General features: G+C 56.7%; 1 protein-coding gene across 1 annotated transcript; it reads right to left on the minus strand.

The window, feature by feature from the left end:
• Positions 1-177: 177 nt before the first annotated feature.
• EEF1AKMT4 (EEF1A lysine methyltransferase 4) lies at positions 178-27,829 on the minus strand. The gene is made up of 3 exons (XM_045029390.1): positions 27,629-27,829; positions 13,855-14,138; positions 178-1,838 (listed from the first exon to the last, which is right to left on the minus strand). Exons 1-3 carry the CDS (start codon positions 27,798-27,800, stop codon positions 1,551-1,553), a joined length of 744 nt encoding a protein of 247 aa, XP_044885325.1. The 5' UTR covers positions 27,801-27,829; the 3' UTR covers positions 178-1,550.
• Positions 27,830-27,910: the final 81 nt, after the last annotated feature.

Below are 27,910 nucleotides of genomic sequence, written 5' to 3' on the forward strand. Positions count from 1 at the left end.
GTTATGCCAGGGAAAGTGGGGGGTTCTCTAGGCTGGGGCAGAATTCACCCCTCCCCAAAAGAGGCAGCCAGCTGGACCAAGCAACTATGAGTCCTGAATCCCAGGGCCTGAGCCCCTGGTGACTTCAGCATCCTGGCTTCTTCCAGCCCAGGAGCCGGCTTCACTCCTGCGACCGGTGCGTAGGTTGTCATGTCCCATCTGTCCCTGACTGTGCATGGTATAACCAGCCTCTCCCCCTCCCCCGCTATTCCTGGCCACATGCCTAGGAAAACAACACAGCAAACATTTCAATCCAACAATTCAAGGGCTAACCCCTCCCCCAACCCCAGCAAGGCCACAGGTTTCCGTGCCCCGGGAGCTGCACAAAGAGCCTTTGAGCAGGGGAGAGCTCCCCAGGGAGCTGGGAATCCTGCCCCTTTCTCGCGGGCATAATGCTTCCTAATCATGCGAGCACAGAAGCTGGATTAGAGCGATTTGCTTGTGGCGGATGCTGAAATCCCTCCCTTTCCCTCTGCACTGCTGCGAAATCTACATGAGAGCGCGCGAGGCCGGCGCCTCTCCCCCCACCCCGCCCCAAGATGGATGGAGGGAATTCATATGATTCAGGGATTCTCTGGCAGCTTCATTACCAGCCACCAAGACCAGCGAGCTGGGGGCGGGCAGGGAGAGCGCCAAGGCACCGCGCTCGTCCGGGAGCTGAGTCAACCTGAGCCTCCCCACACAAGTGCCCGTTGCCAGCTCTTCCCCGGTTCCGCCTGGCCTGCCCCTGGCTCCCTGCAGAACTGCAGCAGGGTTCGGGTGTGGCTCGCCTCCAGCCCCACGGAGCGTGCACACCGCACTGGGCTGGCGGGGCTGCAGCAAACGCTTTCCCAGCCCCCAACCCACCTCTCTGCAGCCAGACGTGTCACCCCCCATGGCTGGGGCTGGAGGAACAGGCGGCAGCCACCCTGCTATGGAGGGGCAGGGGGGAGCAGAGCTGTACACACAACAGCCCCCCAAGGCAGCCTGACCCCAGTGGCCGCTTGGAACTGTAGTCTAATATGGAGATGTCCCTATCTCATAGAGCTGGAGGGGACCTTGGCAGGTCATCTAGTCCAGTCCTGTCCCTGAAAAGATTCCCCCCCGATCCCTAAATGGCCCCCTCAAGGACTGAACTCACAACCCTGGGTTTAGCAGGCCGATGCTCAAACCACTGAGCTATCCCTCCCCTCCACAGGCCAGACCTTCACGGGGCAGGGGGTATCGGGGGTCCCGGGACAAGGTGGCCCTTGGGAACATACCCACGTGCAGAAGCCTTGAGATTGACAGCACCAGGATGAGGGGCTGAGCTGGGGGACTAGAGAGAAGCCGACTTTACTGAGCTGGCTGCAAAGCACCGTTCCCTTTGGTCTCACAGCGCCCGGGTGCCTGGCAGGATGGGCTGGGCTCCTGTTGCCAGCCACAGGGAAGGCACTGGATTAGAGGAGCCCGCTGTCACCCAGCCCCATGAATCTGGCACCGTGTCGGCTGGAGAACTCCTTGCTGCTATAACAGCGGCAGGCCCTTCCCACTCACAGCTCAATAGCACTGAGATAATCCTCGCTGTCCAAGGCCTGGAGGACGCTGGGCGGGCGGGCGGGGCAGGGCAGCTCGTGGAGTCTCCGCCCCAGCGCCAGGTCGGCAGGGGACAGCTCCTGGCCCTTGCACATGACGTAGAGGAAGTAGTGGAAGTCGCTGCCGTAGGTGGAGTGGCGCAGGGACCAGCCATAGGTGGGCTGGGCGTAGTGGCGCTTGCGGAAGTGCGGCTGGGCGAAGGTGATGGAGATGAAACGGCCTCCCGGCCGCAAGACTCTGCTGACCTGTGAGGAAAAGGTTAAAGGGGTCAAGGTCAAGGCCCCCCCCGCACTGTGCCAGGCTCCCCTCCCAGGCAGGAACCTCTCCAAATCCAGGGAACCCTTCCCCTCCCCTCCCCACCAGTGCATCCCTCCAACCCGGCAGCTGCTCCAGGAGCGTGCAGAAAAGAGGTCACCTCCCATCTTGCTACAGATCTCAGGAAGCGGGAGCTGATCCCCAGTTTCAGGGCACCTGCTGCTGACCACAGGGGTCAGGAAAGAATTTCCTCCACGCCACCAGCAGCAGAGCGCAGCTGGGCAGCAAAGGGTGAAGCAGTGGCTGGCCCCCACCCCGAAAGGGGGTGTGTGTGTGTTATGAGATCTAGCAGATTCCAGCCTGTGCTATCCTTGGCCATCTTCTGCTGCTGCCTACTCCCTGCTGCTTCAGCTGGCAACTGTTGCCATCAGCCCTGGCTCCTCTTGCTGCCGAGAGACCACGCTCGGCCTCCTCCACCTTCCCTGCACCCCTCCAGGGGCCCGACCCCCTCCCTGCTCACACGGCAAAGGCTCACTGCAGGGATGATGATTTTATCCAACAGCACAAAAGATGCAGCAAGAGCATTGGCCAGGCTTGGGGCTGCAGCCCACTAGGGGCCACAGGTGCAACTGCCATGACCGGGTGAGGGGAGATCTCCTTTGTCTTTTCTCAGGACTCTTGTGCATGCCCAGCACAGACGAGGGTAGAGCTGCCCCACCCCCACGGGCAGCAAAACCTCATGCCGCTCCCCCCCGGCAAGGCAACAGCCCCAGGATCCACGCTCCCCCCGCCCCAAAGCGGTTGTTTGTGCAGAGTGCCCCCATCCCAGCCTCCCCCTGTGCTCGCCCCACCAGAACATTCCTGAGCCGCGCTAGGAAACACAGTGTCCAAGGTACAGGGTGTCTGAAGCAGAGAGGACCTGACCCTTTTAATCATCATTTTCTCCTCACTGGAACTAAGCTCCTGCTAATAGGATGGAAAAGAACATCAATTTTCTTGCTTGGCTTTATCCAATGTCAAAGGCATTTACGGCCAGCGCCGGCGTGCTCAGCATGCTAACGGTGCTGCTTGGTATGAGCAGCCTCCCTGCACTCTGCCACACAGCTACTCCCAGTGCAGCCTGCTGGGGAAGGCACAGCACAGAGCCGGGAACTCCCCCGCACTCAGCTGCCTGGGCCCCTGACAGGTGGGGACCGACCGCCCTTCAGCTCCCATGACTCACTCTTAGCCAAAGGGCTACGGAGCCGGGGAGCTGCTGCTGCTGCTGAGGGTGGGGAGGGGGCTCTGCAGCATGCAGGCAGGGGAGGGCCTGCTCACCCAGGGCAGGGTGAGGTCCCTGTGGCAGGGTAAAAGCAATACAGGGGCCGGTATTTCCCACGGACACCATTTGTCCATCGTTTGATGCGGAGAGGAATCCAGAGCCGGTGCCACAGGCAACGCAGGGGCTGAAAATGCAGCTGCTGGGCATCCTCTGATCAGAGAGGGAGGAGGCCAAGGTTGAGCCCTGGGAGACAGAGCTAACCAGGGCCCATCCAGGATGCTCACAGCATTGTAGGGCAGGAGAAGGGCCAGCCCTGCGCTTCCCAGGTTGGTGCTGTGACAGATTTTGCAACCACAGGCAATAGCTTTGGGGACCATGTGATATTAAGTTGATGTACCACGGTGTGCCAGGAACCGCATGCAACTCCAGGGGCAGGGTTCCCACAGCTCCGCCAGGAACGAAAAACAGATGGGGCTGATTAAGGTGAATCACTCTGGTTATAAACACCTGCGGAGAGGTCCATTCCTACCCCCCCACACCCCCAGATGGAGGCTGACGTGCTGGTTCAGACTGGGTCCCCACAGAGCAACAGACAAGGAAAGCGCTTAGGAGATAAATAGGCTGCATTTAAACCGACTCAAGGGTTTCGTTTTGATTCAGCAAATGGACAGGGACCTTCTGTCCCCGGGGAGCCCCAACCTCTCTGGAAGGTTTGGGGAGATTTTGACTTACCAGGGCCCCATAAGATTGATGGGTGACCTCACCCAAGCGTCAGCCCTCGGCGAAGCACTTTCATTGGTTTTTACGTAAGAATAAAAGTGCTTCTTCAGAAGAGCCGGGATAACTCGTAAGTGCTGGCAACACACTGCTCATAGCCCTGGGAGAGGAAGCAAGCCCAGGGATTGGCCTTTAGGCAGAGCGGCTTGCTGGGGACATTGCAGCGTACGGCACGGAGCTGTGCAGCCGTAAACCCCTGTCCCCCCGTCAGAAGGGAGTGGAACACAGGTCCCTGCCTGTCCCCATCAGGAAACACAGGTCCAGAGACAGCTGACGACTGGAGACCTGAGAGGTGGCTGGGAATTCCTGGAGAAGACCAAGGAGGCTAGGGGCAGAAGGGAATGCTGGTGCAGTTACCCTAAAACCCGTGACAGGTGCTACTGGCCAGCACAGTCATTAGATCTAGCAGCACAAGTGAGCTCTCTGGTCCCACTCGCTCAGCTGCAGTGGCCTTCCTTAGCCCTCAGGCCCAGGCACTGTTCCCAGCAATGCCCCCGGGAAACCTGGAGCCCTCTCTCTACACTTGGCCAGCCCTGTGAACCTCAAAGGCTTAAACAGCATCAGCCCCCGCCCAGAGGGTCCCCTCAGCTAGGCCGAGAGAGGGGGCCAGGCTGCATGGCTTGGGGTTGATGGGGCACACAAGCCCCGCCCTTTCCTACCCACATGGGGCAGAGGGAGGTTTTGCAGGGAGGTTCATTCTGCATCCTCCCCTTCCATGTAAGCAGCTGCCCCTAGCTGATGCCCAGAGACCCAGCCCCCCAGCAGGGACCCAGCCCCTCACTCCTGAATGAGGTTCTCTCTTGATGGATGGGAGGCCCCTCTCTGGGGCTAGCAGCCTCAGAACTAGGGCAAGTGGCGAGAGCCCCCATCACCTCTCAGCGGAGAGAGAGCCCATAACCCAACACCCGGGACACAGACAGGATGCTACAGGGAGACACCGCTTCCCTGGCCAACCTGCACCCAGGAACCTGCTCCTCCTTCCCTGGGTGAGACGGGCCATGAAAAGCCCCAGTGCAGAGAGGGGCAGATGCTGGAGGCCAGCCCCACCCATACAAGGCCACAGATCACACGCACAGAATGATCAGGCAAGAGCCCCCCCTCCCCCGCTTCTCATCCCAGCAGCTAGAGAGGGGGAGGGGGCAATAGGATGTTTAAATTACCTGCCCTAGATGGGCCCCAGAAGCAGAAAGGCACGAACCCCAAGGGGCACGGTCTGGGGCACTCGGTGGGGGAAAGGAGTCTGCACAGAGCTAGGGCTCTGGAAGATCACGTATACCTAAGCTGCAGTGACGAACTCCCACCCCCTGCACAGCAATCCCCCTCAGATGGAGGGCAGAAAGCCCAGATTGCAGCGGGGGTAACAGGAGGCAAGGGATGCTGCATGCATGGAAGTCAGGCCCCTCCGGAGAGCTGCACGGGCTCAGAACCAGGCTGGAGAAGGCTCAGGGGCCTGAGCTCAATTCTCTGCACTGGCGAGCGCAGGGCCGCGCCCTTTGACTCATGCTCAGCACCACAAGGGGCAGCTCCAGGGCCTCAGCAGGACCCCACGTCGCCTTCACTGCCTTCTCCAAGAGAGCTGGAGTCAGGATTTTCGTTCCTCAGGAGCCTGGGGTGGCTGCACAGACCACGTCCCTCCACAGGGAATGTCCCTACTCCAGGCACGGGGAGCCCTGAGCAGGGAGCCTGGTCTAGCAAGGTGGGCGCCATCCAGAACGCGGCCAGGGTGAGGGGCCCAACTGGGGCAAACCCAGGACCCGGCCCAGCAGCCGGGAACCAGAGCTGACCAAGCCCCGTAAGCCACCTGGGCCTGAGCCCACGGAGCTGGGGAGAAAAACCAGGCAACGGAAGAGCTAATCACAGCCCTTGCGCCTCCATTTCCCTGCCCAGGGGCAGCGGGGCCTGCCAGTCCCTATGCGCTCACCCCGTGAACAGCCCGGAAGGGTTCCTGTTCTGCAGAAGGGCTGGAGTGCCAGGAGCCAGCTGCTTCTGACGTCACCCAGCCAGCAAACAGTCATGCTCAGCCAGCAGGACCTGGACTGCCTGAGAGCCAGTGTGACCACACCCCCAGAACCAGCTCCGACCCAGCTCCAGGGCATGGGGCTAGGAGAATCTGCCCCTTAAGCCACACCTGGGACCCCTGCTCCCAGACACACCCCACCTAATTCTGCTCAGCGGAGGGTGGAAATGGAGCTGTGAGAGCCCCAATCTGCATGGGGCAGAGTGTCTGAGGCAGGTTTGGGTGCTGCTGGTCCTCGCCACCAGCCTGGTCCCCCCCCCATCCCCCAATTCCTGCTCTGTGGCAATGACAGGGGGTTAGCCGCCAAGAGGAGGAAGAATCGGTGTCAAAGGGGCTGCTCCCGGGTGACAGGGGTTTGCAGGGCGCTGCAAGGTACGTTACAGAGCTTAGCAGCGGAGACAGGAAGCAGGAGCAAGGAGAGGAGCAGACCTGCGGGAGAACAGCCCCCACCTGGGTCAGGGCTCTCACCCCATACCTCTGCCATGGGCGAGCTCCCCAACCCAGGGGAAAAACACTGATGATGCACCAGCCCCCCAGGCAGTAGCCTGTCCTCAGCAGCTCCCCCAGCACAACCAGCTGGGGCCAGCGCCCCGGTGCCAATCACTCAATCGCAGGACGGGGTAAGCCGGCCCGGAGAGTTTACAGCCACCAGGGGCCAGCGCAGGGAGCCAGGGTCTCCCCTGAGCCAGTTGTCAGCCAGCTGAGCGGGACGCAGCACCCTCTGGAGGGTGGGAAAAGCAGCCCCCTGCCCAGGCTGGTGAACTGCCAAGCAGGGAGGAGTGGAAGTCAGCCCAAGGCCGAGCACGCGGCCCTGCGTGATCAGAGGGGCTGGGATGGGACAGGAGAGCGGGTGAAAGGATGTTACCGTGATGAGAGCGGCCACAGCTGGGAATCCACAGTGGGGAAATGGGGTATAACTGGGCGAGTGCTGGGATGAACTGGGGGTGTGGGGGGTGGAGGCAGCTGGGGAGAGAGAAGAGCAAAGGAAGAGGAAATTTGCAGAACATCTTCTGTCCGCCCAGGTCCAACAAGGGCTGGAGGGACGTCAGGCCACTGCCGGGACAGCCAAGTGCTCAGCACGAGGGGCCCCCAGTGCACGAGGGGCCCCCAGCTGGGGCTCAGGCACTGCTGACAGAGCAGCAACAACCAAGGAAAGGCGAGAGGTGCTTAGAGGCCGCCTGCCTAAAGACACGGGAGGAACCACTCAGGGCTGCAGCGGGCGCGACCATGGATTCAAGGCTACAAGCCCCAATCTCCAGCTCCTACACTGCTGTTAGAGCGACACCGCCAGCCTGGCCCACCTGCCCGGGTGCCTCCGGAGCTGAGAGCACGAGCTGCTGCCCCGCTGGGGCTGTAACAGGCTCAGCTCCTCTGGGCAGCGCACAGAAGGGGACACAACACACGCTCACCAGCGGGTCCTCCTCGCTTCAGGAGGTCCTTCCCAGGCCTCTGAGCCCCACAGCGGGTCAGCGTCCAGCAAGTTACACTGCAATCGCCAGACTCGAGCAGCCCAGGGGCCTGGCTAGTCTGATCTTCTGCCTCCAAGAGGGGCAGGAAACGTCTGGCCCAGATCCCCCAATGTCTTTAGGCACCAAACTTGCACTGAAATTCATGGGAGTTTGGTACCTAAATACCTTTGGGGACCTGGGCCCCTGCGCTTTCCCTGTTAAAATCCAGCAGCACCATCAACATTTACAGAGCTGCGGTCTGGTGCAAAAGTCATTAGAGTGGGCTCCCAGCACCAGGCCAAAATCTTCCCCCATCAGGCTGCTAAGGCTGTTTCCTCACTACCCAGAGCTGCCTGGGGGGGCAGGAGAGAGGGGTGGGGGGGGTCCCTGCTGAGAGCAGGCTGGCTGAGGAAGGAAGGGTCTGGGCCCATCACACACCAGGTGGGATCCGTCTCCTGCTGTGAAATCTCCAGTGAAGAGAGGACTAATGGCTGTTGCTAAGAGACGGCTTCACAGAACTTTATCCACCAGCAGCGGCTGCGGAGCGGCTCAGGGGAGATGGGCAGGAGAAGCAGCATCTGCTTCCAAGAGGCCCCCAGGCTCCCTCGCCGTCCCCTACTAGCGCAGCAGGATGTGATCACTCCCTAGCGCAACTCACAGGGGCCACTGGGCGCTCCAGCTACATGAGGCATCCTCCCCCTGCACTGCCCCTTCCCCCACAATCCCAACCCAGCGCCCCCTCTTCCAGCCCTGGGTCCCAGTGCCCCTCAATCTCTACCCACAGCCCCACGGCTATTCCAGCCCTGGGCTCCCCACACACCCAGCTCTGCCAATTCTTCTCTTGTTTGGGGTCTGTCCCCTCCTTCCACTCCCCCCACCCAGTGGGGAGCTGGTGCCCCGGGGACCCTCACGCACCATGGGCTCTGAATGTAGGGCTCAAGGTCCACAGATCTGCCACTAGTCAGGTGGCTTCTGCAATGGGAATGCAAAGAGGGAAGGCACTGCCTGGGAGAGGAGGATGGCATGAAGGGCACAAGAGCCCCTGTGCACGGGCAGGGGAGGCATGAAACTCCACGTGCACTGGTGAGCACTGGGATCTGTATATGTTCACGGGTGTGTGCGCTGACGTGTTTCATACACAGCCTGCCAAGTCACACCTGTGCAGGTCTGCGCTCCCCCCGCCGCCGTCGCCATGCGTGTTCACACAGCACCAGGGTGCCGTGTGGCTGTGCACATGCACACATCCCCCATGTTCGCTGGGAAGGGCAGGGGCGGCTGCCCGTAATCTCGTTACAGCGAGAGCCCAGCGCTGCTCCCTAAGAGGATTGGAGCTGCCAGTTGGACAGTCATGAGAGAGATGCTGCTCAGAATCAAGCGGAGGTTGGCATAATACGGGTTTCCAGGTCATCGGTCCAGGCACAGTAGCACCAGCCGTCCCTACTGCATGGGCTCTGCCTAGAGGGAGGGCAGTGCCCCCTAGCCAGCACTTTAGTGTCCACAAATCCAACAGGCCGGGGAGAGGAGCAGAGGGATTCGGCTCCTTCCTCTCATAACGGGCAGGGGAGGAGGAAAGCAACCATGCCCTGATAGCCCCACGCCAGCCCTGCCTGATGCCCTCCAGCCCTAAGCCCCTTCACTAGAGCAAGAGAGTTAGGGGCAGGGGCTGTGAATCGGGGAGGAGTTTGCACATGGCTGTAAAAGGGCCAATGGGATTGGGGGTGGAGCATGCCCAGAGCTCCCGAGCAGGAGCAGAGGGGACTGGTTCTCCCTACACTGCTGCAGGGAGACGCCCCCTCTGCTGCTAAGCCCAGATCTGCCCCCCCGCCCCAGAGCCTTCCTGTCCCAGAGCAGGGTGCGCAAAGCCCCCATCTCCAGCCACCCCACCTCGAACGTTGCTTTGCGCAGTTGTAAGCCAGAGAGGCTGCAGGGAGCTCAGAGCCCTGCGGGGCCGGAGGGACTGAGGTCGGCGTGAAGGTTACAAGAGCTTAACTTGGTCGACTGACAGCTGCAGGCAGCACCACCAGCCCCAACCTCCACCCAGGCCTCCCTGGGAAGCCAGCATCGCTGCCAGCCATGGTGAGAGTGGGAGCAGAGATGGGCACAGATTAGAGCACGGCTCAGCTGGCAGGGACCATCGCCTGCGTGACTCCCACTGCCCTTAGTCCCAGGGGGCAGCCCCAGCCCCAGTCCCATGGCAAGTGACCCAGGGCTGGTAGGGAAACAATCTGCAGGCAAGTGACAGGTAAACCAGAGGGCCAGGGATTATTCAGGGCCAATGGAGAAGCTAAAGCATCCAGAGGGACAGGGAGCCCCATGGTTTGAGATAATCAGACCAGACTGGGCTGGAGAAAGACAGCCTGCCCCAGGGAAAGGGGCTAGGTGACACTCCTGCTCCTGGCAACTCCCTGCCCGCGCACACTTCCCAGGAGGGTGGGTAGAGTTTGCAGGATCCTCTTGTCACAATCAGAGAACTGGCTGGGGGTAGACAAGGAGGCTACATGGTGTCCCTGGAAAACCCCTTTGCTTAGCAACAGGGATGCCCCAAGTCTTCCCTCCCCACACCTAGCCATCATGCGGGTGACTGCTGCTGCCTCTAGGGCAGGCGGGGCAGGGAGCATCACGCTCATAGAGTTCCATGGGGAGGCAGGGGTCACCCCAACTCTCCCACCCCTTTGGCTCCCCTCCTCCTGAACAACACATGGGAGCCAGCGGGGGGAGGGGGGATGGGATACAGGCCTCCCTCCATGTCACACACCACAAGGTTAGCCACAGCCAGGCTGTGATTACACGGGGGAGAGCAGGGAAAAGCCCCAGGGCCCCATGACCCAGGGGTGGGTTGGAGAGAGCATGGGGCTGTTTTAAGCTGAGTAGAAGACCAGGCTCTTCCCCAATCCCTCTGGTCCAGGGCGAGTCACCCAGGGGAGCCCTGGGCACTGAACAAGCTCCCCACTGAGGTAGCCTCACTGAGCAGGCCTGGAGGCGGTGCAGCAAGACAGCCCGGAGCAGAATGCATAGGAGGCGGGAGATCCTGGCCCAGGAGGAACCCAGCCCAGGGAGAGAGAAACCAGGGAAAGTAAAAGGCCAAGCAGAGGAGGAGAGCAGGCGGGGGGGAGACGTCCCATCCCAGGGGGCAGCACACCTGGGCCAGTGATCCCCAGTGCCCCACGCTGGTGAGTTGAATCAGCTTCCTGCTGTTGCAGCCACATCTCCCCATAGCACCAATTAATACTAGGCTGGAGGCATCACCCGTCCCCATGGTAACACCAGTGCCCAGTCAATACTGACAAGGGTTTCCACGGGCAACCAGGAGAACAAGCCAGGCAGATCTCCCTCTGCAAGGGGGGGTCCCCAGCTAACACCATCGATCGAAGTGCAGGAATCAAACGGGGTGAGGATGGGATCAGGCTTCTAATACTTCCCGTTTCTGTGCCTAGTGCCCAGGTTCACTTGACTCAGGAGGAAGAACCCGGGGGTCCAATGACAGTGATCCTGCCTGGGGCAGGGTTGCTCAGGGTCCAACCCCTCTTGCTATCCCCTCAGCCTAAAGGACCATGATCACCTCCCCCCGAGCAATGCAGCACAGTTAAAACGGGAGTAACCCCACTCAGTCCCACCCCCAGGGCAAGGGAGAGACCTTGCAAGCATTTTAGCCAGTCTGGCTCCAGAGGTCTCAATCAAAGGGCCCAGCCCTTCCATCCCCGATTGGGGAAGGCTGGGGCTCCCAGCCCTTCACTGAATCATCTGCATTACAGCAGCACATGGAAAAAATTTTAAGGAAAAAAAAAGTGTAAGACTTAGGCTTGATCTACACTTAAAGCTTTAAGCATGGCCTAGCCAGGATGGTCAGAGGAGTGAAAAAGCCACAGCCCCGACCGCCGCAGCAATGCCAACCCAACCCATGAAGATGCAGCCCTGCCGATAGAAGAATTAGCTAATGGCATTCAGGGAAGTGGTGTTCCTATACGGGATGAAAAACTCCTGTCAGTATACACTGGCTCTACACTAGAGGCTAGGCCAACACAGGCTCTGTAGTGTAGACACTGCCTCACTTTACCTGCTCTGTCTGGAAACCTGGTAGGGCTGAAAGAGGCATGGCTGGGTTGTTGGTTCCAATGAACCATCAGAGACTGTTAAGGCATGGATGGAAGTGCCTGGGAGAGGCAATGGAAAGCCAAGGACCAGACAGGAACTTGTAAGGATTGGCAGCTAGGGGAAGCAGGACACGCGGACCCATCCTGAGTAACTGGAAACAGAAGGTGGAGGTGTTCAGAGTGGGTATAAGAATTGGCTACCAGTGAGGGAAAGATGAGATGCTGGATGCTTTGGGCTACAGAGGCAGGTAATGCTGCAGCAAGGTAAAGCTTACATGCGAGTCCTAACCTCAGGACCTTACACGCTGTATTCCAGCTGACTAATAAATATTTTGGTGTGTTGTGAAAAAGCCGTTTTGCAAAGAGACAGAACATCTGCGCGTTGCATTGTTGCCAAAGGAGTAAAGTCTTGCTGCACAAGGAGACACAGGGATGCTTTAGCCAGTGCGCCAGTATCATAAGAATGTAAGAGGTCCAAAGGTCCATCTAGCCCAGTATCCTGTCTTCCAACAGTGGCCAATGCCAGGTGCCCCAGAGGGAATGAACAGAACAGGGAACCATCAAGTGGTCCATTCCCAGCTTCTGGCAAACACAGACTAGGGACACCATTCCTGCCCATCCAGGCTAATAGCCATTGATGGACCTATCCTCCATGATCAGGGTAGTGAGGCTGTGGGGCTGACTTTCATAAGAAGTGCTGGCCGAGGGCCTAACGCTATGTGGGCTGCCCTCCCGGAAAGGTCAGAGGCACGCTAGCCCTGTGGATCAGTGACACACGCAGATGTCCCAACTGAGAGCAGGGACCCACGGTGCTGGGCGCTGCACAGACAGCGAGAGACCATTCCTGAGCCAGAGAATTTACAGCCACATCGGACAATGGGTGGGAGGGGAAGTGACTTGTCCAGGGCCGAGGTGGGAAGAGAATCCAGGTCTCCGGAGCCCCAGTGTAATGCCCCCTATGCCAGACCTTCCCTGGGAGGAGATTCCATAGCCAGCTCCATCTTCCTGGCAGGCAGTTCCCCTGACACACAACCGGAGCTTCCCCCTGGCTCTTGCTCCCCCACAAGGCAGAGTGAAGCCAAGCTCTCATCACCTGCACCAACAGCCAGGCAGGGACCTGCTGCCCCCATGGCCACTGCCAGTTTCCCAGGCTGGCACTGGCCCAAACACAGCATCAAAGGGTGAGCCACTGAAACGATTTGCAGGCAACAGGCTCTGCGGCCACATCACCATGGCAACCCTGATGAGTCACTGTACTGGGGAAGAACAGGGAAGAGGAATTTCACACCCTTAACAGTCCCAAAACCGCAGAGTTAACTCTTTCCAAGGAGCCAGTCCCAGCCATGGGGCCACACCCAGCCCCAGTCCCAATCTGCAGCCCCCTCTGCTGTCCCAGCCCTGGGCTCCCCCCTCCCCAGCTCTGCCGGTGCCCCTCTGTGCCAATCTGCAGCCCCCTCTGCCATCCCTGCCCTGGGCTCCCCCCTCCCCAGCTCTGCCGGTGCCCCTCTGTGCCAATCTGCAGCCCCCTCTGCCATCCCTGCCCTGGGCTCCCAGCTCTGCTGAAGCCACTCAATCTCGACCCACAGTTCCCCCCACCTGCTTTTGCCTTCCTGGTGTTGTCTTCAGAGATGCCCATCCGGCAGTTTGTGGACCAACATCCCTGCCCTGCCAAAACCAGCCATCTCTGAAAGACCAGCAAGGAACACAAGAGCATCTCCCCTCCCCAACCTCAGGACACAGCCCCGGGGCAGAGCAAGATCACCAGTGGCCAGAGGTCTCTGGGCCAAGCCACGGACACTGCATTCACTCCAGTGTCTCACTGCTCAGCAGTTCCCAGGAGGGGAGAGGAATGACTGAGATGTGCCCCGGTAGCTGGGGGAGATGCTGGTAGTGGAAGAGCTCTGTATGGAGAGCGTGGGTGGGGAGGAGTCACTAGCACCCTGATTTGGGGAGAGGCAGCTCCCCCCAGACCCATAGGTGAGAGCATAGAATTGAGCCAAGACCTGATCCCAATGCCGCTTGGCTCCCACCTGGACAAGGGCTGGGCCAGGCCAACTCTGCCCCTGGCTTTGGAGCAGTCAGGCAGCCGAGGCCGTTCTCCTGGGGGTGGAAGGGATGTTCAGTCCCAGCTTTGTCACACATCCACATTGCGTGTCCACCATGCCTGGCAAGCGTTAACACACGGCCCCTTCACAGCCTGGCGGAGACAGGGCCTTGCCTTTGGGGGCACCTGATTGCCCGTTCCAACCAAGGCCAGCCATTACCGCCAGATGCTTGCACGAGCCGGTGTCAAGGTGTCAGCACCGGGGATACGAGTCCACATCCCAGCTGGGCCCAAGTCTGTTCCTACGCTGCCCTGACCGCGGTAAGGGGATCAGAGCCTCTAATGACCTCGGAGTCCTGCCCACTCACCTCCTTCAGCACCTGGTCCAGCAGCGCTGTGGTCTCAGGCGACACGTTCCAGGGGTCCGTCTCCGCCACCATCATGGAATCCAGCGTGCCCTTCTCCAGAACCACGTCGAAGGTGCCATCTGCGAAGGCCAAGTCCTGAGCGTCCATCACCACCCACTGCAGGCCCTGGCACTGGGCGTAGCGGGCTCGCATGCCCGCAATGCACACCGGGGAGTAGTCAATGCTGGTGACATCCGTGTAGCCAAGCTGGAACAGGTCAGAGCTCAGGGCACTGTTTCCACAGCCTGCAAAAAGGAGGATGGCCAGGTGAGAGCCAACCAATGCAGATGGGTCCATGAACTGCAGGGGTGGTTCTGTGGCCCCAAGCAGAGCCCTGGGAGAGTTTCACAGCTGGTGAGCAGGAGCCGGCTGCCCCAGCCAGGTCAGTTGGCTGTTAACTCTGGAACCTACAAAAGACTATTCAAATGTCAGTGTTAACTGTTTCAGTGCCAGTCATTTTAGCAGCAAGATCCAGCTGATGCACTTTTCCCACTGTCAGTGGATGCAGGGGCAGATTCTGAGGCAAAGGGGTTGCCGTTTGCGGCGGTGCTAACCTAGGAGATCAAGCCTTGGTCACACACAGTATCAAGTCCAGTGGGGGAAGGGAGGTTGAGACTTTCCCACTGCCCCCTCCCAGCAGCCTCCCACACCTCCCAGATTGATGAGACAATAACACACATTCCTTTCCCCCCAGGTAAGCTGGGGAGCACAGAGGAGTCTGGCCTGTCTGTCTGTTGTCACAGTTAATCCAGCAAACCTCAGTGATTTCCCTTCACTGCAGCTGGCACAAGAGGTCCTCTCTGCAGCAAGCTCTGGGCCTGCCTCCTTGCCCCGCAACGTGCTGTGGAAGAGACAGAGCACTCAGACTGACAGGGCCCCAGCCTGGGGCGTGGACCCAAACACTGAACAACTTGCTTCCAACCTGACCGGTGAAGCTGGATTTCAGAAGTAGTAACCTCCATTTTTGTGGGGCTCACCAAAAAGGTCTGGGTGCCCCCTGCTGGCTCCGCAGCCATCATTACACTATTGTCCTCTCTGGAGCCACATGCAAACCACACACATCCAGCCACAGACCTAGCGTGGGGCCTCCTGTGCCCCAAACCTCAGCTGGGGCTTCCGCTCCTCTCCATCATCAGGATGGGCCTGGCTAGTCTCATGCAGACGAGGGCCAGGAACAGGGAAAGAGGGGCCAGAAATTGGCGCTTGGGTTGTTTAAATCTTGACTAAGGCCTGGAGACCAGCAATGCACCAGAGGGGCCAGCCCCAGTGGGAAGCAGCTGGTCTCCTCCAGTTCTGCTTTGCGACTCCAAGAGCAGTCAGTTCTGGGAAGGGGAGGGGATGGGTGCATCATATTAACTTAGAGACAAAGCTGCACTTAATGAGTTTGCAAATTCCATTTTAATGTCATGGGCGCCGCCTCTCCCGTGCGTCCACACGCGTGGGCAGGTGTGCCCAGGCAGAGGAGCCAAAAGACTCTGCTCCCACATGGCAACTGGGGACACAGATCCCAGCCCTGCTGAACTCTGTCCTCCACGGGCAGCCTGGCCAGTCTCACCGGGGACTAGAGGGGTTTGGCCAGGAACCCAACACCAGAGAACCTGGGAAGAGGGAGCCAGATTCTGCCCTGCCCCACTCCGGGTCAGGCAGGTGAGAGACTCCACTTCGGGATTTACTGGGGCCTGCCCATGTCAGAGCGGTCTGGGGCAAGGAGGGCACTCGGGGCAGCACAAACACCAGAACTGGATCCTCTGGCAACATGGAAGGGACTCAGCCATCCCTGCCATACCCTGGGCTTCAGACACCAGCACTAGCACCAGGTTCTGAGTGTACTACTCACAGGGAGATGGGGCACAGGCAGGGCGTTAAGGGCAGCTCCCCCAGCAACATAGTCCCCCCCCATGCCAGGCTGGGGTGCAGAGAGAGTGCATCTCCCTCAGCAATGCAGCCCACCCCACCCCCCATACCTGCCTAGAGGGCAGACACCGGGCAGCTCTCCCAGTGGCCCAGCACCCCCCGCATGCCAGGCAGGGGTGCAGAGATGGTGCGCCCCCCAGCGGCCAAGGTCTTTACATGGTTTCTCTGACAGCTAAGTCACAGTGCTGGGTGCAGCCAGTCGGTGGGTCCCTACACTCCTCCCAGGCTCCCCGTTCCTACCCCCCTGCCCACCCCCTGAGCTGTGTGGGGAGCCAACCTACCAGGGAGGGATGCGGCTGGGATTCAGAGGGCACTGGCCAGTGAGCAGATTACTGCATCCTGGCACCATCTGGCAGGGCTTAACCGATATGGGGGCGAGGGAAGCATCTGTGAATCTCTAGCACATGCGAGGCAGATCAGGGAAGGGAACGGGCTGTCCACACTCCCAAGGGAGCTCCCCGCAAAGGCATCTGGGACGGCCAAGCGCCCTCAGGCCTGGGGCTGGGGCAGCTCCCAAGCCAAGCCTCATGCAGGGGTGGCAGCTAGGCCACGGCAGGTGCATCTCTGGGTGTCTCCCCAACATAGAACCCCCCACCCAAGGCTCCCTGCCTGCTCCAGACCGGGTGAGGCACTCCCTTCCCCACTCCAGATGGGATCTGGCCTAGCACACTCAGCCCCACCACCAGGCTTGGCCCCAGCCCCCACCCCACACCTGTGGGCTCCCCTCCTACCTTTCCTGAGAAGCCCTCAGCCCCAGGGGGATTTGGCTGCTATTAATCACAGATCGCATAGATTGATCCTGTTAGGGGATCAGGCGATTAGACCCAGTTAATCCGAACCTGCTCGGAAACTCGGGGAAAACTCCGGATTAAGGAGGCACCAGGTTAAAAGCTGCAGCAGCAGCCAGATCAGAGATGGATAAAGCACCAGGTGGAATTAAATGAAGCTTTGACTCCTCTCCTCCCCGCTAAATCCCCCAGATGGACTTCCCTTGCGGCCTGCTGGGGGATCTGGTTAATTCGCAGGAGAAGCACTGTGCTCAGGACAGGATGCAGTGGGCACTGTCCAGTCTCCCCCTCCCCCACCATCACCCCCAAAGGCTTTACAAACCAAGACACAAACACACGTCTTGTCACTCCTGGGGAGCGTGTTTATAAGAACAGGAGCTGCCACACTGGGTCAGACCACAGGCCATCTTGTCCTGCTTCCTATCTCCATCCACAGCCAGTATCAGAGCTGCAGGGGGCCTGTACAGAACAGGGAAATTATGGAGGGATCCAGGTCTTCCCCTCCTGGTAGTCGGAGCTTTAGGGGTGCCCCAAGCATTAGGTGGCAACCCTGAACCGTGGCTAGTAGCCATTGATGGGCCTATCCTCCATGAACTGGTCTAGGTTTTTTGAACCCAGTTCTACTGTTGGCCTTCACAACATCCCCTGGCAAGGAGTTCCACAGGTGAACAGTGCATTGCTTCCCCAGGCAGAGGCATGGATTGGCCAAAATGACCAGGTTCCCCACCCTAGGCGAGGCTGCGCTCTCCTGCTCTTGGACAGCGAGGCCAGAAGGGAATCACCTCCGGCCACCCTCCTGCAGAGAGACTGGCCATAGAGTGCACTCCCCACACCCAACCCACCCACTCATCTCTTCTAGACAGAGACACCTGGTCTTGGGGCAAAGGCTTCAAGTGATGGAGAATTCCCACCCCCCCATCCCTCATTGGCTACACGCCCCTGGGTAGGAAGTCCCGACCAAAGCCAAGCTGCTGATACAATATTGTGATAGGCAGCAGCAAAGTGTCTCAGTCTTTCCTTGTGCTCCCCCATCTATCCATGTCCTCTCATCTTATCCTTAAATCGAAAGCTCTTTGGGGCAGGGACCATTCTTTGAACAGCTCCTATTGCCACAGAGGCTTGGTGCATGACCAGGGCTCCGAGGTGCTGGGGTTAGAAAAATAAGAATGCGTTGGAAATTCATGCCCAGATGCCAGGGCCGGGCTTTAAAAACATTCAACCATCCTGCCCTGTGCATTGTCACGCAATGCGGGTTGCCCCCTCTGCCATGCAACTGCCTTCACCAGGGAAAATCTGGGGGGTTCCGGGTTCCAGCCTCCTCCTCCAGGCTCTGTGCTTTGTACTCCAGACTAGCAGACACTGTGTTAGCCAAGACCCCCTGGCTTCTCAGCCCTTTGTCCAGGTGTCCTAACAGCTCCTTGTTGTTAACGGGCTCAAGCCAAGGTTTCCACCCAGATCAGTTATCAGCCAGCGAATCCCTCCAGAGTCCTCGCCCATTGTTTGCGAGGGGCCTTGTTGTGTGAGACGTGTTCTGGTCAGAGCCCTTGTGACCATCTCAACAGCTGGCCCAAGCACCACCAGGTGAGGCTGGGAAGCTGGGACATCAGTCGTCCCTCTTCCGCCCGGCCCACGGCAATTGTGGGAGAGTCTGATGTTCACAGAAGGAGTCAGCTGTTTGCTGTGTCGGGTTCAGTCATGCCCCAGACATCCCTGAGTCACAAGCCTGCAACACCTGCCCCCCACTCAGGTCTCACCTCCTGCACTGCCCAGCCAAGCAGCAAAGACCCCCTTACTAGGCATCCCCAGCACCTGAGCCCCGATGCTCTGTGGGTCGCTGCTCAGCTAGTCAGTAGGTCACCCCCACTACTGGGTCATTTCTCAAGTGCCCAGGCATCCTGCATGAAGGGGTGAGCTACTGAGGTGCCGTCTTCTCCATTTGGAAGGAGTCACAGCACATTGTGCCGGGGGCTCTTGCAAACCCCACAAGCTGGGCCACAGCTGGACGTCACATTTCAACTTAAGTGCTGCCGGCACTTGGATGCTCATGAATGAGGAGGCCCCTTTAATTGGAAGAAGCGGCAGCTCTGCCACTCCCCAATCAAAGCCAAGGGCTGCTGGAAACTGGCTCCCGCCACCACAGAACAATTCCAGCGCTGTGCTGAGGCCAGGGCTCTGCCTGAGCCAGCACAGAGAACCAGACATCCCGAAAGCGCATCCTCGCTGTAGGCACTGCAGGTCACCAACGTTCTCCTCCCATTAGCCTCTCAGCTCCCCAAAGGCCAACCGAGCTTTCGTAGCCCCCCCGCAGCATAGTGTTCGGTCTAGATGTGAGATATGGGCCAGGCTGGTTCCCTCAGGGTCTGTCTATGCTACAATGAAACAGCCGCAACCGGCCTGTGTCAGCTGACGCGAGCTGGGGCTATAAAACTGCAGTGTGGACACTGGGCCTTGGGCGGGAGGATCCCGGTCTACACTGCAATTTTATAACCCTGTGAGCTCGTCAGCCAGCACGGGCTGGACACGGCTGTTTCACTGCAGTATATAGATGGATCTTCAAAGATTTTATTGCCCAGAATAAAAGGCACCGGCAACAGCCCTGGATACCCTCCCTCAATGCAGTCGGCACACAGGGATTGTCAGCAAATTCACCGGCCAAGGTGAGGGACATGCAACTCTGTGATACGCAGACAGCGCGTGCCAGCCGGCTCCTCCATGGCTGTTCTCTGGTCCCAACCCCCCGGCTCGCAGCGGGTTGTCGCAAGCAAGGACCGTGCTCTCGGTCAAAGCCCTTTCAGGCCTGTCCACACTGCAGTGCAAGCCCGGGGTTAGCAGAACTCGACCTAGCAGAGCCTGGGCTTGAGCATCTAAACAAACACGTTTGCAACCCCAGGGTAGGAAGGATTGAACCTGGGTCCCCACCTGGGGCTCCAGCATCGACACTGCATTTTGCAGGCCTGAGTCCAACTCCCACAACTGAGACTTCCCAGCACCGTCCCAGAATGCACCCCCTTTAGCCCTTGGTTCGTGGTGCAGCGCGGGAAAACTTTACTGTCCAAACCTGACTCTCCAGAGGACACAGAAGGCCGGCCTGTGTTTTTTTTTTTATGTAGACCCCCAGAGCATGTGTTCAGTGTGGCTGCAGCTACACTAAAAAAAAGATAGGGCTTGAAACCCAGGCCCCAGTTTGAGTCAGGCGCAAACCCTCCACCCCCGTGGGGTCCTGGGACCCTGGATTGGTGCCTGTAAACGGAAGGGGGGTTAGGTTTGAGCCGGAGTTCAAACCCTGGGCTCACGCTGCCGTGTAGACGTACTCTGAGGGGCCACGGGAGGAATTCTTCCCGCTTGGAGGGGAGACAGTTCCTCAGCTGCCACCAGAAAACGCCTTGATGGTTACTGCACAGAAGCCTCTGGATGGGAACCCAGAGCTCACCCTTACCAGCACTTTGCTCTTCCATTGTCCTTGTCACCCGTAGAGCTCCAACAAAGGAGGCCAGTATCATTTGGGGACGGGGGGGGAGAGTTACTGAAGTGTCGCAAGCTCTTAGCCCCATCTTCCATCCTGACCACCCAGGAAGGTGAGGAGGTTTTCGATGCTCTCCCTGGTCATCCCACTAGAGCAGTGGAGGAGGGACAGCCCCATATAAAGCCAGACCGATGGGTGTCTCGCAGCTCAGCCTGGTGCTGGTCTGCTCCAAATACCAGGGCTCTAGGAAGTGCAGGGAGGTGCCCCCAAGGGAGTGCCTGGCCCTGGCCATCATCCCGTCACCGCAGAGAAGCGGGGGAGGGGGGGGGGAGGGACGACGATTGAAGTGGGGTGAGCTGGGAGCCAATATTCTCAATGGCCTGAGAAGAGAGACCCTGAAGGAGGTCCGAGCCCCCAGCTGCTAGGGGTGGTGCTGGACACCTCTCCCGGAGGAGGAGGAAGATGGTGGGAACTGCAGCAGATCCTGAGCACATTGGGGGGAAGGGGGGGGGACACCACAGGACAGATTGAGGACCAGCCCTGGGTAAATGATCCTAGGCTGGGGAGACCCATCCCTCATACAGGGCTTCAGGGCCTCTGCAAAACCCCCTTCCCTCCCTTGAGCACAGAGCCCACAAGGGAGAGGCGCTGCTCAGTCCCAGCCCTGCCTGGAGTAACCTCAGACCTCGCCAGCAGCAGGAGACAGCTCCCACCAGAGCAATCGCAGCCCGGCTTGGGCTACGTGAGCCCTCAGATCCTCGCTGCCAGGCCCTGCTCACACCAGGCACAGGTTCAGCAGCTCTAGCCGAGGGGGCCACGGGCACTGAACTCCCTCCCATGGATGTTCCCATCCCACATGCCGTGGGCGGAGTCAGAACTCCTGGGTTCTCTCCCATTTCCTCTCTGCCTCAGTTCTCCCCATGGGCCCTGGGCCCGCTGCAGGCGGAGGAGGGCAGCGTGAGCTCTTCTGAGGAAGCAAAGCCTCAGAGAGCAGAGGGGTGACCGCGAAGCCCGGCTGGGGGGTCTCAGGCAAAAACTCCCAGGCATCCCCACCGCTCTCGGGTGCAACAGACAGGAGTGCAGGAGTCTCATTAGCAAAGCATGCCGGGAAAGAGCAGCGGGTTTTCCCCAGAGATGCTCAAGGGGAGGCAGGGAAGAGGGGCCAGAGACTGAGGAGACGCTGCACAAGGAAACCAGCAGAGGGATCACAATCCCAGACACCCCCAGCAGGGCAGTGAGTCCCCCCAGGGTGGGTTTGCAGAGCAGCCCCCAAACACAGACCCACTGCTGCAGTGAGCCCAGCAGGCTTTGCCCTGGGATGCAGCCCCAGCCCTAAGCCAGCTCACAGGGGCAGCCCCAACAGCCCAGGGCCTCCCCCACCGCGAGCTCTGCACTCGTCCGCAACAGGGGCTGGATGTGAGACGCTGGCAGCATCCAGCACCCTCATTGCTGCTTGAAAGGGCGATGCTGCCCCCTGGTGGTGCTCAGGGGGGAATTGGCAGGTACTAGTTTTCTAGAGGTTACCTCTGCAGCAGAAATTCAGGGTCTCCAATGCACCCCCTGCTGCCAAGGTCACCCTGGAATAAGGGGGCCCTTGATGGCCTCGCAGACGGATATGGTGTACACACAGGCTGCAGCTCTATGATCTATGGAATGGGGTGCTGAGGCTGCAGGCCAGAGGCCTGCTCCCTCCATCGAGTCTTGGGGGGTGGACAGGGGAACAAGGGGTGGGCTGGCACATATGGACATCACCTTGGAGGGATAAGCTACGTAAGCCGAGCTGGCATCTTACAGCCCCTCTGCTCCACAAACAGCTTCCTCCCTGGGACGAGGATCTGCACTAGCCCCAAACCTCTCACTCGCCATGCTGGGCCAGTGGCCAGGCTCAGGACCTGCCTGGCACCGACAATGGGCATCAGCAATGGGTGCCGCTGAACCAGGGCTGGGCAAGGCATGTCCTTGGCTACACTTGCAGCCACACCACCCTCCTGCACACGTGGCAGCAAGGGGCATTTCCTGTAGCATAGATCAGGCTTATTAAGTGCCTGCAGTGACTGACTAGCCAGATAGAGCAGGGGCTGTGGAAAACCCAGAATGGGGTGGGTGGGGAGGGTTAAAACACACCCAACACCCAACACCATCTCGGGCCATGTAGGAACACAGGCCACATTAGCCCGCGGTGAGCTATGGTTTTAAATTGAGTTTGGATCTTAGCATGAGTGACAGGCCCAAAGCATGTGACCAAAAAGAAAGAAATGGCGAGAAAGAAGGACAAACGCATAGTAACCCTTTGGAATAGCAGCATTCCCTCGTTTAGTCCTGTTGCTTAGCCCAAACCTGAAAGAAAACATGGCAAATTGGGCACCAGGTGCAGTGAATAAATCAGTTAGAAATGCTCAGTGTAGTAGTCAGGGACAAAATATGGCAAAGCGAGAGAAGGGGAAAAACCTCGAGTGCAGCCCTAAACTGCTTCAATTGCCTTTCGCTAAGGTCCAGCCACCAGCAAAGACATCGCTTGTTTGTTAGCCGCTTTTCGAGCAGTCGGAGCTTTCCCTCGCCCCGCTGGCGGAAGATGTCTCCTGGGCCTGAGCTGGTTGGCGCAGTCGGGTGGATGCTGCTCACTGTTAAGAATGGAGCAGAGGGGCTAACAGGGGAGCTTTGTGAGGAAACTTCTCCAGGTGGAGGAAGAGCGATTACGTGACCCTTGGGGTAAGTTTGTGTGTGTGTTGTGCTTGCTGCTGGACTGAAATACACCACGTGGTCTGTTTGTTTGGGGGACCATGTGCTGACTGGTTGGGTGCTGAGCCTGGCAGCCTGCTAGGCAAGGCCGAGAGCTTAACGAGGCTTTTGGAACAGGAGCGGCTAACGGGAGTTTTGTGAGGTAGTTTGGAGGGAGAGTGGGGGGGCGACATACACTAACATTCCTTAAACTTACGCCAAAAAACACCCCTCATGAAAACAAAGCAACGAGCTGCAAGAGTAAAAAGAGGATGAAGGCAGGAGTCCAGCAACAGACCCAGTTTAGTGCACCCAATGCAGCATGTAGGATTACCCGCCCTATGGGCAGGTGGCATATGTCTGCATTCAGTGCAAGGAGCTCCTGGCCCTCAGAGACCGTGTACGGGCTTTGGAGACCAGGGGGGCTGAGCTGGAAGAGCTGAGGGAGACAGAGGTACATAGATGAGACTTTCTGGGACACAGTACAACGGTCCCACCCCTGGTCTGACAGGTTCTGTGCTGTTGAGGAGGATGAAAGCCTCAGGGAAGGAGAGCATCCAACTGGAGCAGAGGGAAACAATCCCATAATCTTCCTTCCAGATGTTGTGGTATCTTCTCGCACTGATTTATTAATTAAAACCCAGACTTTTTGATGAAATGCTTTTTGAGGAAAACAACCAAAAGATAGTTTTAATTAAGATACATCTTTGAGTTATAATGTCTCAACATGGAATTGGGATTATAAATTCTAGTTCTATAGTATGAGACAATATATTCATGTCCAATAGTTCATTGATTAGGGACCCAATCTCATGGGGTTCCAGGGGCTTCTGTATAGATTATTTGGGTTAATCTTTCTACCTACCCAATGGGACTCAGTGCTCAGTCTAGAAGATACCATCAGAGATGCTTAGGTTTTGCAGTTCTCAAACTGGATTTGTCTCCCCAGAGGCAACAGGCTTGTTAACAGCAAAAATGTTTATTTATAAATAAATGTGAGAAATAACAGACTTCAACTCTATTGTCCCTCTGCAAATTTGTGTACACAGAGTCAATCCCTTTTCTCTCTCTAAAAGCGCAAAGTTTCAAAAAGTTCAATAAATTGACGATTATTTGGGGCGGACTAGATCTGGACAGGAGAAGTCTGGAGATAAATGTACATGAGGGACATATGCTTTTGTGTGAAAATATTACATGTTTGCTGTTGAAAAAAAAAATCCAGAATACTTAATGTTGTTTTAGTTAACTAAAACAATTTAAATGTCTGGTGATGTTCTCTTCTGAATACAGCATGAAAGAAAATCCTCCAAATATTAATAATTAACCTGTTTAATTGGAGATAGTTCACCTCCCAATGACTTCATAAACACCTGCTTCAATTACCTTTGGTAAATGAAATAACCGATCATTCATCTTCTGATATAGCTGTAAAACTAATCTGAAAAGTTTTCAAAATAAATCACTGTTTAAAAATGTAGGTTTCATTTTTAGAAGGTACACTATATACATCTATCTCTGAGTTGTGAGGAATATATATTAAGGTTATACCAACCAACAAGAATGCACTTTTATGTAGAAAACCATGATTACATTGAGTCTTCCTGACTAGTGATTTAAATCATGTCCACCCTGGAGACGACTAAGGGGGGATATGATAAAGGTCTATAAAATTATGACTGGTGTGGAAAAAGTAAACATGGAAATGTTATTTACTCCTTCTCATAACACAAGAACTAGGGGTCACCAAATAAAATTAATAGGCAGCAGGTTTAACAAACAAAAGGAAGTATTTCTTCACACAACGCACAGTCAACCTGTGGAACTCCTTGCCAGAGGATGTTGTGAAGGCCAAGACTATAACAGGGTTCAAAAAAGAGCTAGATAAGTTCATGGAGGATAGGTCCATCAATGGCTATTAGCCAGGATGGGCAGGGATGGTGTCCCTAGCTTCTGTTTGTCAGAAGCTGGGAATGGGTGAGAGGGGGTGGATCACCTGATGATTCCCTGTTCTGTTCATTCCCTCTGAGGCACCTGGGATCAGCTACTGTCAGAGGACAGGATACTGGGCTGGATGGACCTTTGGTCTGACCCATTTGGCCATTCTTATGTTGCTGGTGGTAGAATACAAGGGTCAATCTGATTATGTTGATATTTTGGATGTAACCAGCACCAAGTGGCCTTTGAACTAATAAAGGAATGCTTGTGTGGAAACTAAGTTGTGGTAAAACCTTAATAAATTTACCAGGGAAATTTCCAATAAGCTGCAGTGGGGTCAGCTCTCAGCAGCTAACTAGAGCGGGAGGCACATATGAGTCAGTAGTGGGCACTCTCCTCTCTGGGTCGGTGAGGAGGCATAGTGGAGGTCTGCACTAAGTTCACCACAACCCCGCTCAGAAGCGGCCAGTTACTGCCCCAGACAGAGGGAAAGACCGATCCACGTTCTTCCCTGCCCTCCTGCAGCACTCAGCCCCAGAAAGGCCACATTCAAGGACCACCGACTCAAAGAGACCTTCCCACACAGCCCAAGCAGAGGTCACCGCACACAGCCCAGGCCTTCCCCACAGCCGCTAGGAGGGAATCCAGATGAAATCTGCCATTGATCCTGTGCCCCCAGGCCCTCGGTGCAGCTGCCGCCCATCCTGGGCAACAGCAGCTACTCACTCTCCAGTACCTTCCCCTTCCACGCCTTGAAATGCCCAGCCCAGGGTGGAGATGTGCATGGGGTAAAGGGATGATGCTCTGCTCAGGCTCCCCGTACAATCCCAGAGTCACTGGATTTCTCTACTGCAATGATCAGCAATGAAACAGTTAACAACATTAACACTCATTACATCATTAGGCTCCAGACAGAACAATCCTGGAAACGAGAGGGGGCAGGTCAGGGGTCTCAGAGCTTTCCTTCCTAACTGCCAGCAGGTTCAGGTAGATGAGGCTACCCCTGTGCCAGGTTCTCAAGGCTACTTCCCAGGAAGATGGCTAGAAGCATGTGGTACAGTGAAAGACTCAACAGTTGAAAAAGTGAAGAATTCTCTCATCACATTCAAAATATTTGCATACATGGCTGATGAATGCACCGATGCAAATGGGCATCAAGTATTAAGTCATTGTGTACGTTATCTGGATGTCAGGGGTAGGCCAGTAGATACATTTCTAGATGTTCAAGTTACAGAAGACACATCGGTTGCATCTGTGACAACCCACATCTTAGAGTTAAATGCTTGTTAATTTGACCCCAAACAGATGGCTGCTTGTGCCTCTGATGGAGCTGCAAACTTCTCTGGAAGGCATGGTGGAGTACAAGCTCTGTTCAGAGAAAAGCAGAATCCTAATCTCTCCTATACACACTGCAAAGGCCATCTACTCCAATTAGCGCTAGTACAAGCTGCAGACACTTCAAAAAAAGACATTTAAAAAGCTATACATTTAATGTCTTCATTATATTCTTTTTTCAGCAAGAGTCCAAAAAGACTGAATATCTTGGAAAAATATAGAAGATACACTGGGACTGAAATTCAAATTAGTCCAACCTGGGAAAACCCTCTGGCTTTCTCATGAGCAATCGATCCTTGGCTGTTGTCTTAAAATTACTGCAGCCGTTATTACTGGCTTTGGAAATTATCTACCAAGATGGGATGGATCTAAGTAGTGAGGCTGGTGGATTACTTTTGCTACTACGTTCAGAGAAGACTATTGCCATTCTCTCTCTCATAAGTCTACCACTTGGGTCATTACACGATGCCATCCAGGCATCTGCTACAACAGTAGTAGATCATTGTCCAGCAATAGAAGCTACATGTGGATCAGAGAACTATCCATTGAAAAAGTACTAGAAGAAGCAAAGACTTCAGTCCAGAAGTTGACTAATGAAGGCATTTATATTGAATCCTTAAGTGAAGAAGACAAGAAGTGTTTGCTAAGACAACTGAAAAAGTACACAGACTTGATTCTTAAAAGTCTACAAAAGCGACTTCTAGATTCTACTCAACCTCTACGTAGCTTTTACAGATCCCTGTCCTATAAAACAGGACAGTTGAGTGGAGTGAGGCACTACCAGCAATGGGGCTGCCATGTGATCAGGACAGACTAGAGAATTTGAACACCTAGTGGAATATCATACGACCAATGAATGAAGATTTGACTTGAACTTCTTTTTTTAAATCATCACTAGTGGCTTGATCTGATCTTTGTGTTCTGTTTCCTGGGATGAAAGAAGTAGGAATTCATCTCTTGCTATTCCCAGTCACAACAGCTACAGTTGAGAGTTCTTTTTCATCACTGAATAGAATTTTGTGTTCTGAAAGAAGTTGCCTTCTGCCTGATCATGTGAATGAACTAATGAGCATATTAATTGAAAGAATGGAAGTACCAGACACATGAGAAGCCACCAAAGATGAACACGTTGCATTCAAGAAGTTCATTAACAGAGTTGTGCAAAATTATAACAAGAAACCAAGAAGGATGTAGATGTAGTGCTTCATAGAAGGCTTAAATAGCCAACTTTAATTTGTGTGATGATTGTAAAACATGAGTTAAATCTAATAAAATGGTCATGAAACATTTTTCAGTTTTTACTATGGTGCCACACAGCCCATCTTCACCCTCACAGTCTCACCCCTATCGGCCTTGACCCCTCACCCCCCAGTAAATTCGAACCACCCCCCATTTCAATTTCTGAGGAAAAAGCTGCTAGTGCCAGATAGTGGAAAGACATGTCACGCGGGGACCCCCCATCACAAGGCCACCACCAAGATCCAGCCCTGTAGGGGAAAAAGGGGATAGAGCCCGGGGTGCCCCTAACCCAGCACCAGGCTCCTGTGAGGCTGAGGGGGACTCCCCAGGGGGTTTCACTTACCCAACACCAGGATCCGGTCCCCCGGGCGCAGCTCCGCCTCCAGCTGCTCGCGGAAGCAGGATAAGCCCCCAAACCACTCAGCCGGAGCAGCGCCCACCTCCCGGTACCGCGAGTCCCAGAAGCACCGGTCCCGGTACCGGCCATTAGAGTCCGGCAGCCGCGGAAGCTCCATGCTCCCAGACCCAGCGGCGCGGTGGTGCCTAAATGAGGGCGGGGCCATCGATAAGGGGGCGTGGCCGATCCGCAACTGGTCACTGAAACCTGACCTGCCGCCTGCCACGT

This window comes from Mauremys mutica, chromosome 9 (genome assembly GCF_020497125.1).
Source record: "Mauremys mutica isolate MM-2020 ecotype Southern chromosome 9, ASM2049712v1, whole genome shotgun sequence".
Taxonomy (NCBI): Eukaryota; Metazoa; Chordata; order Testudines; family Geoemydidae; genus Mauremys; species Mauremys mutica.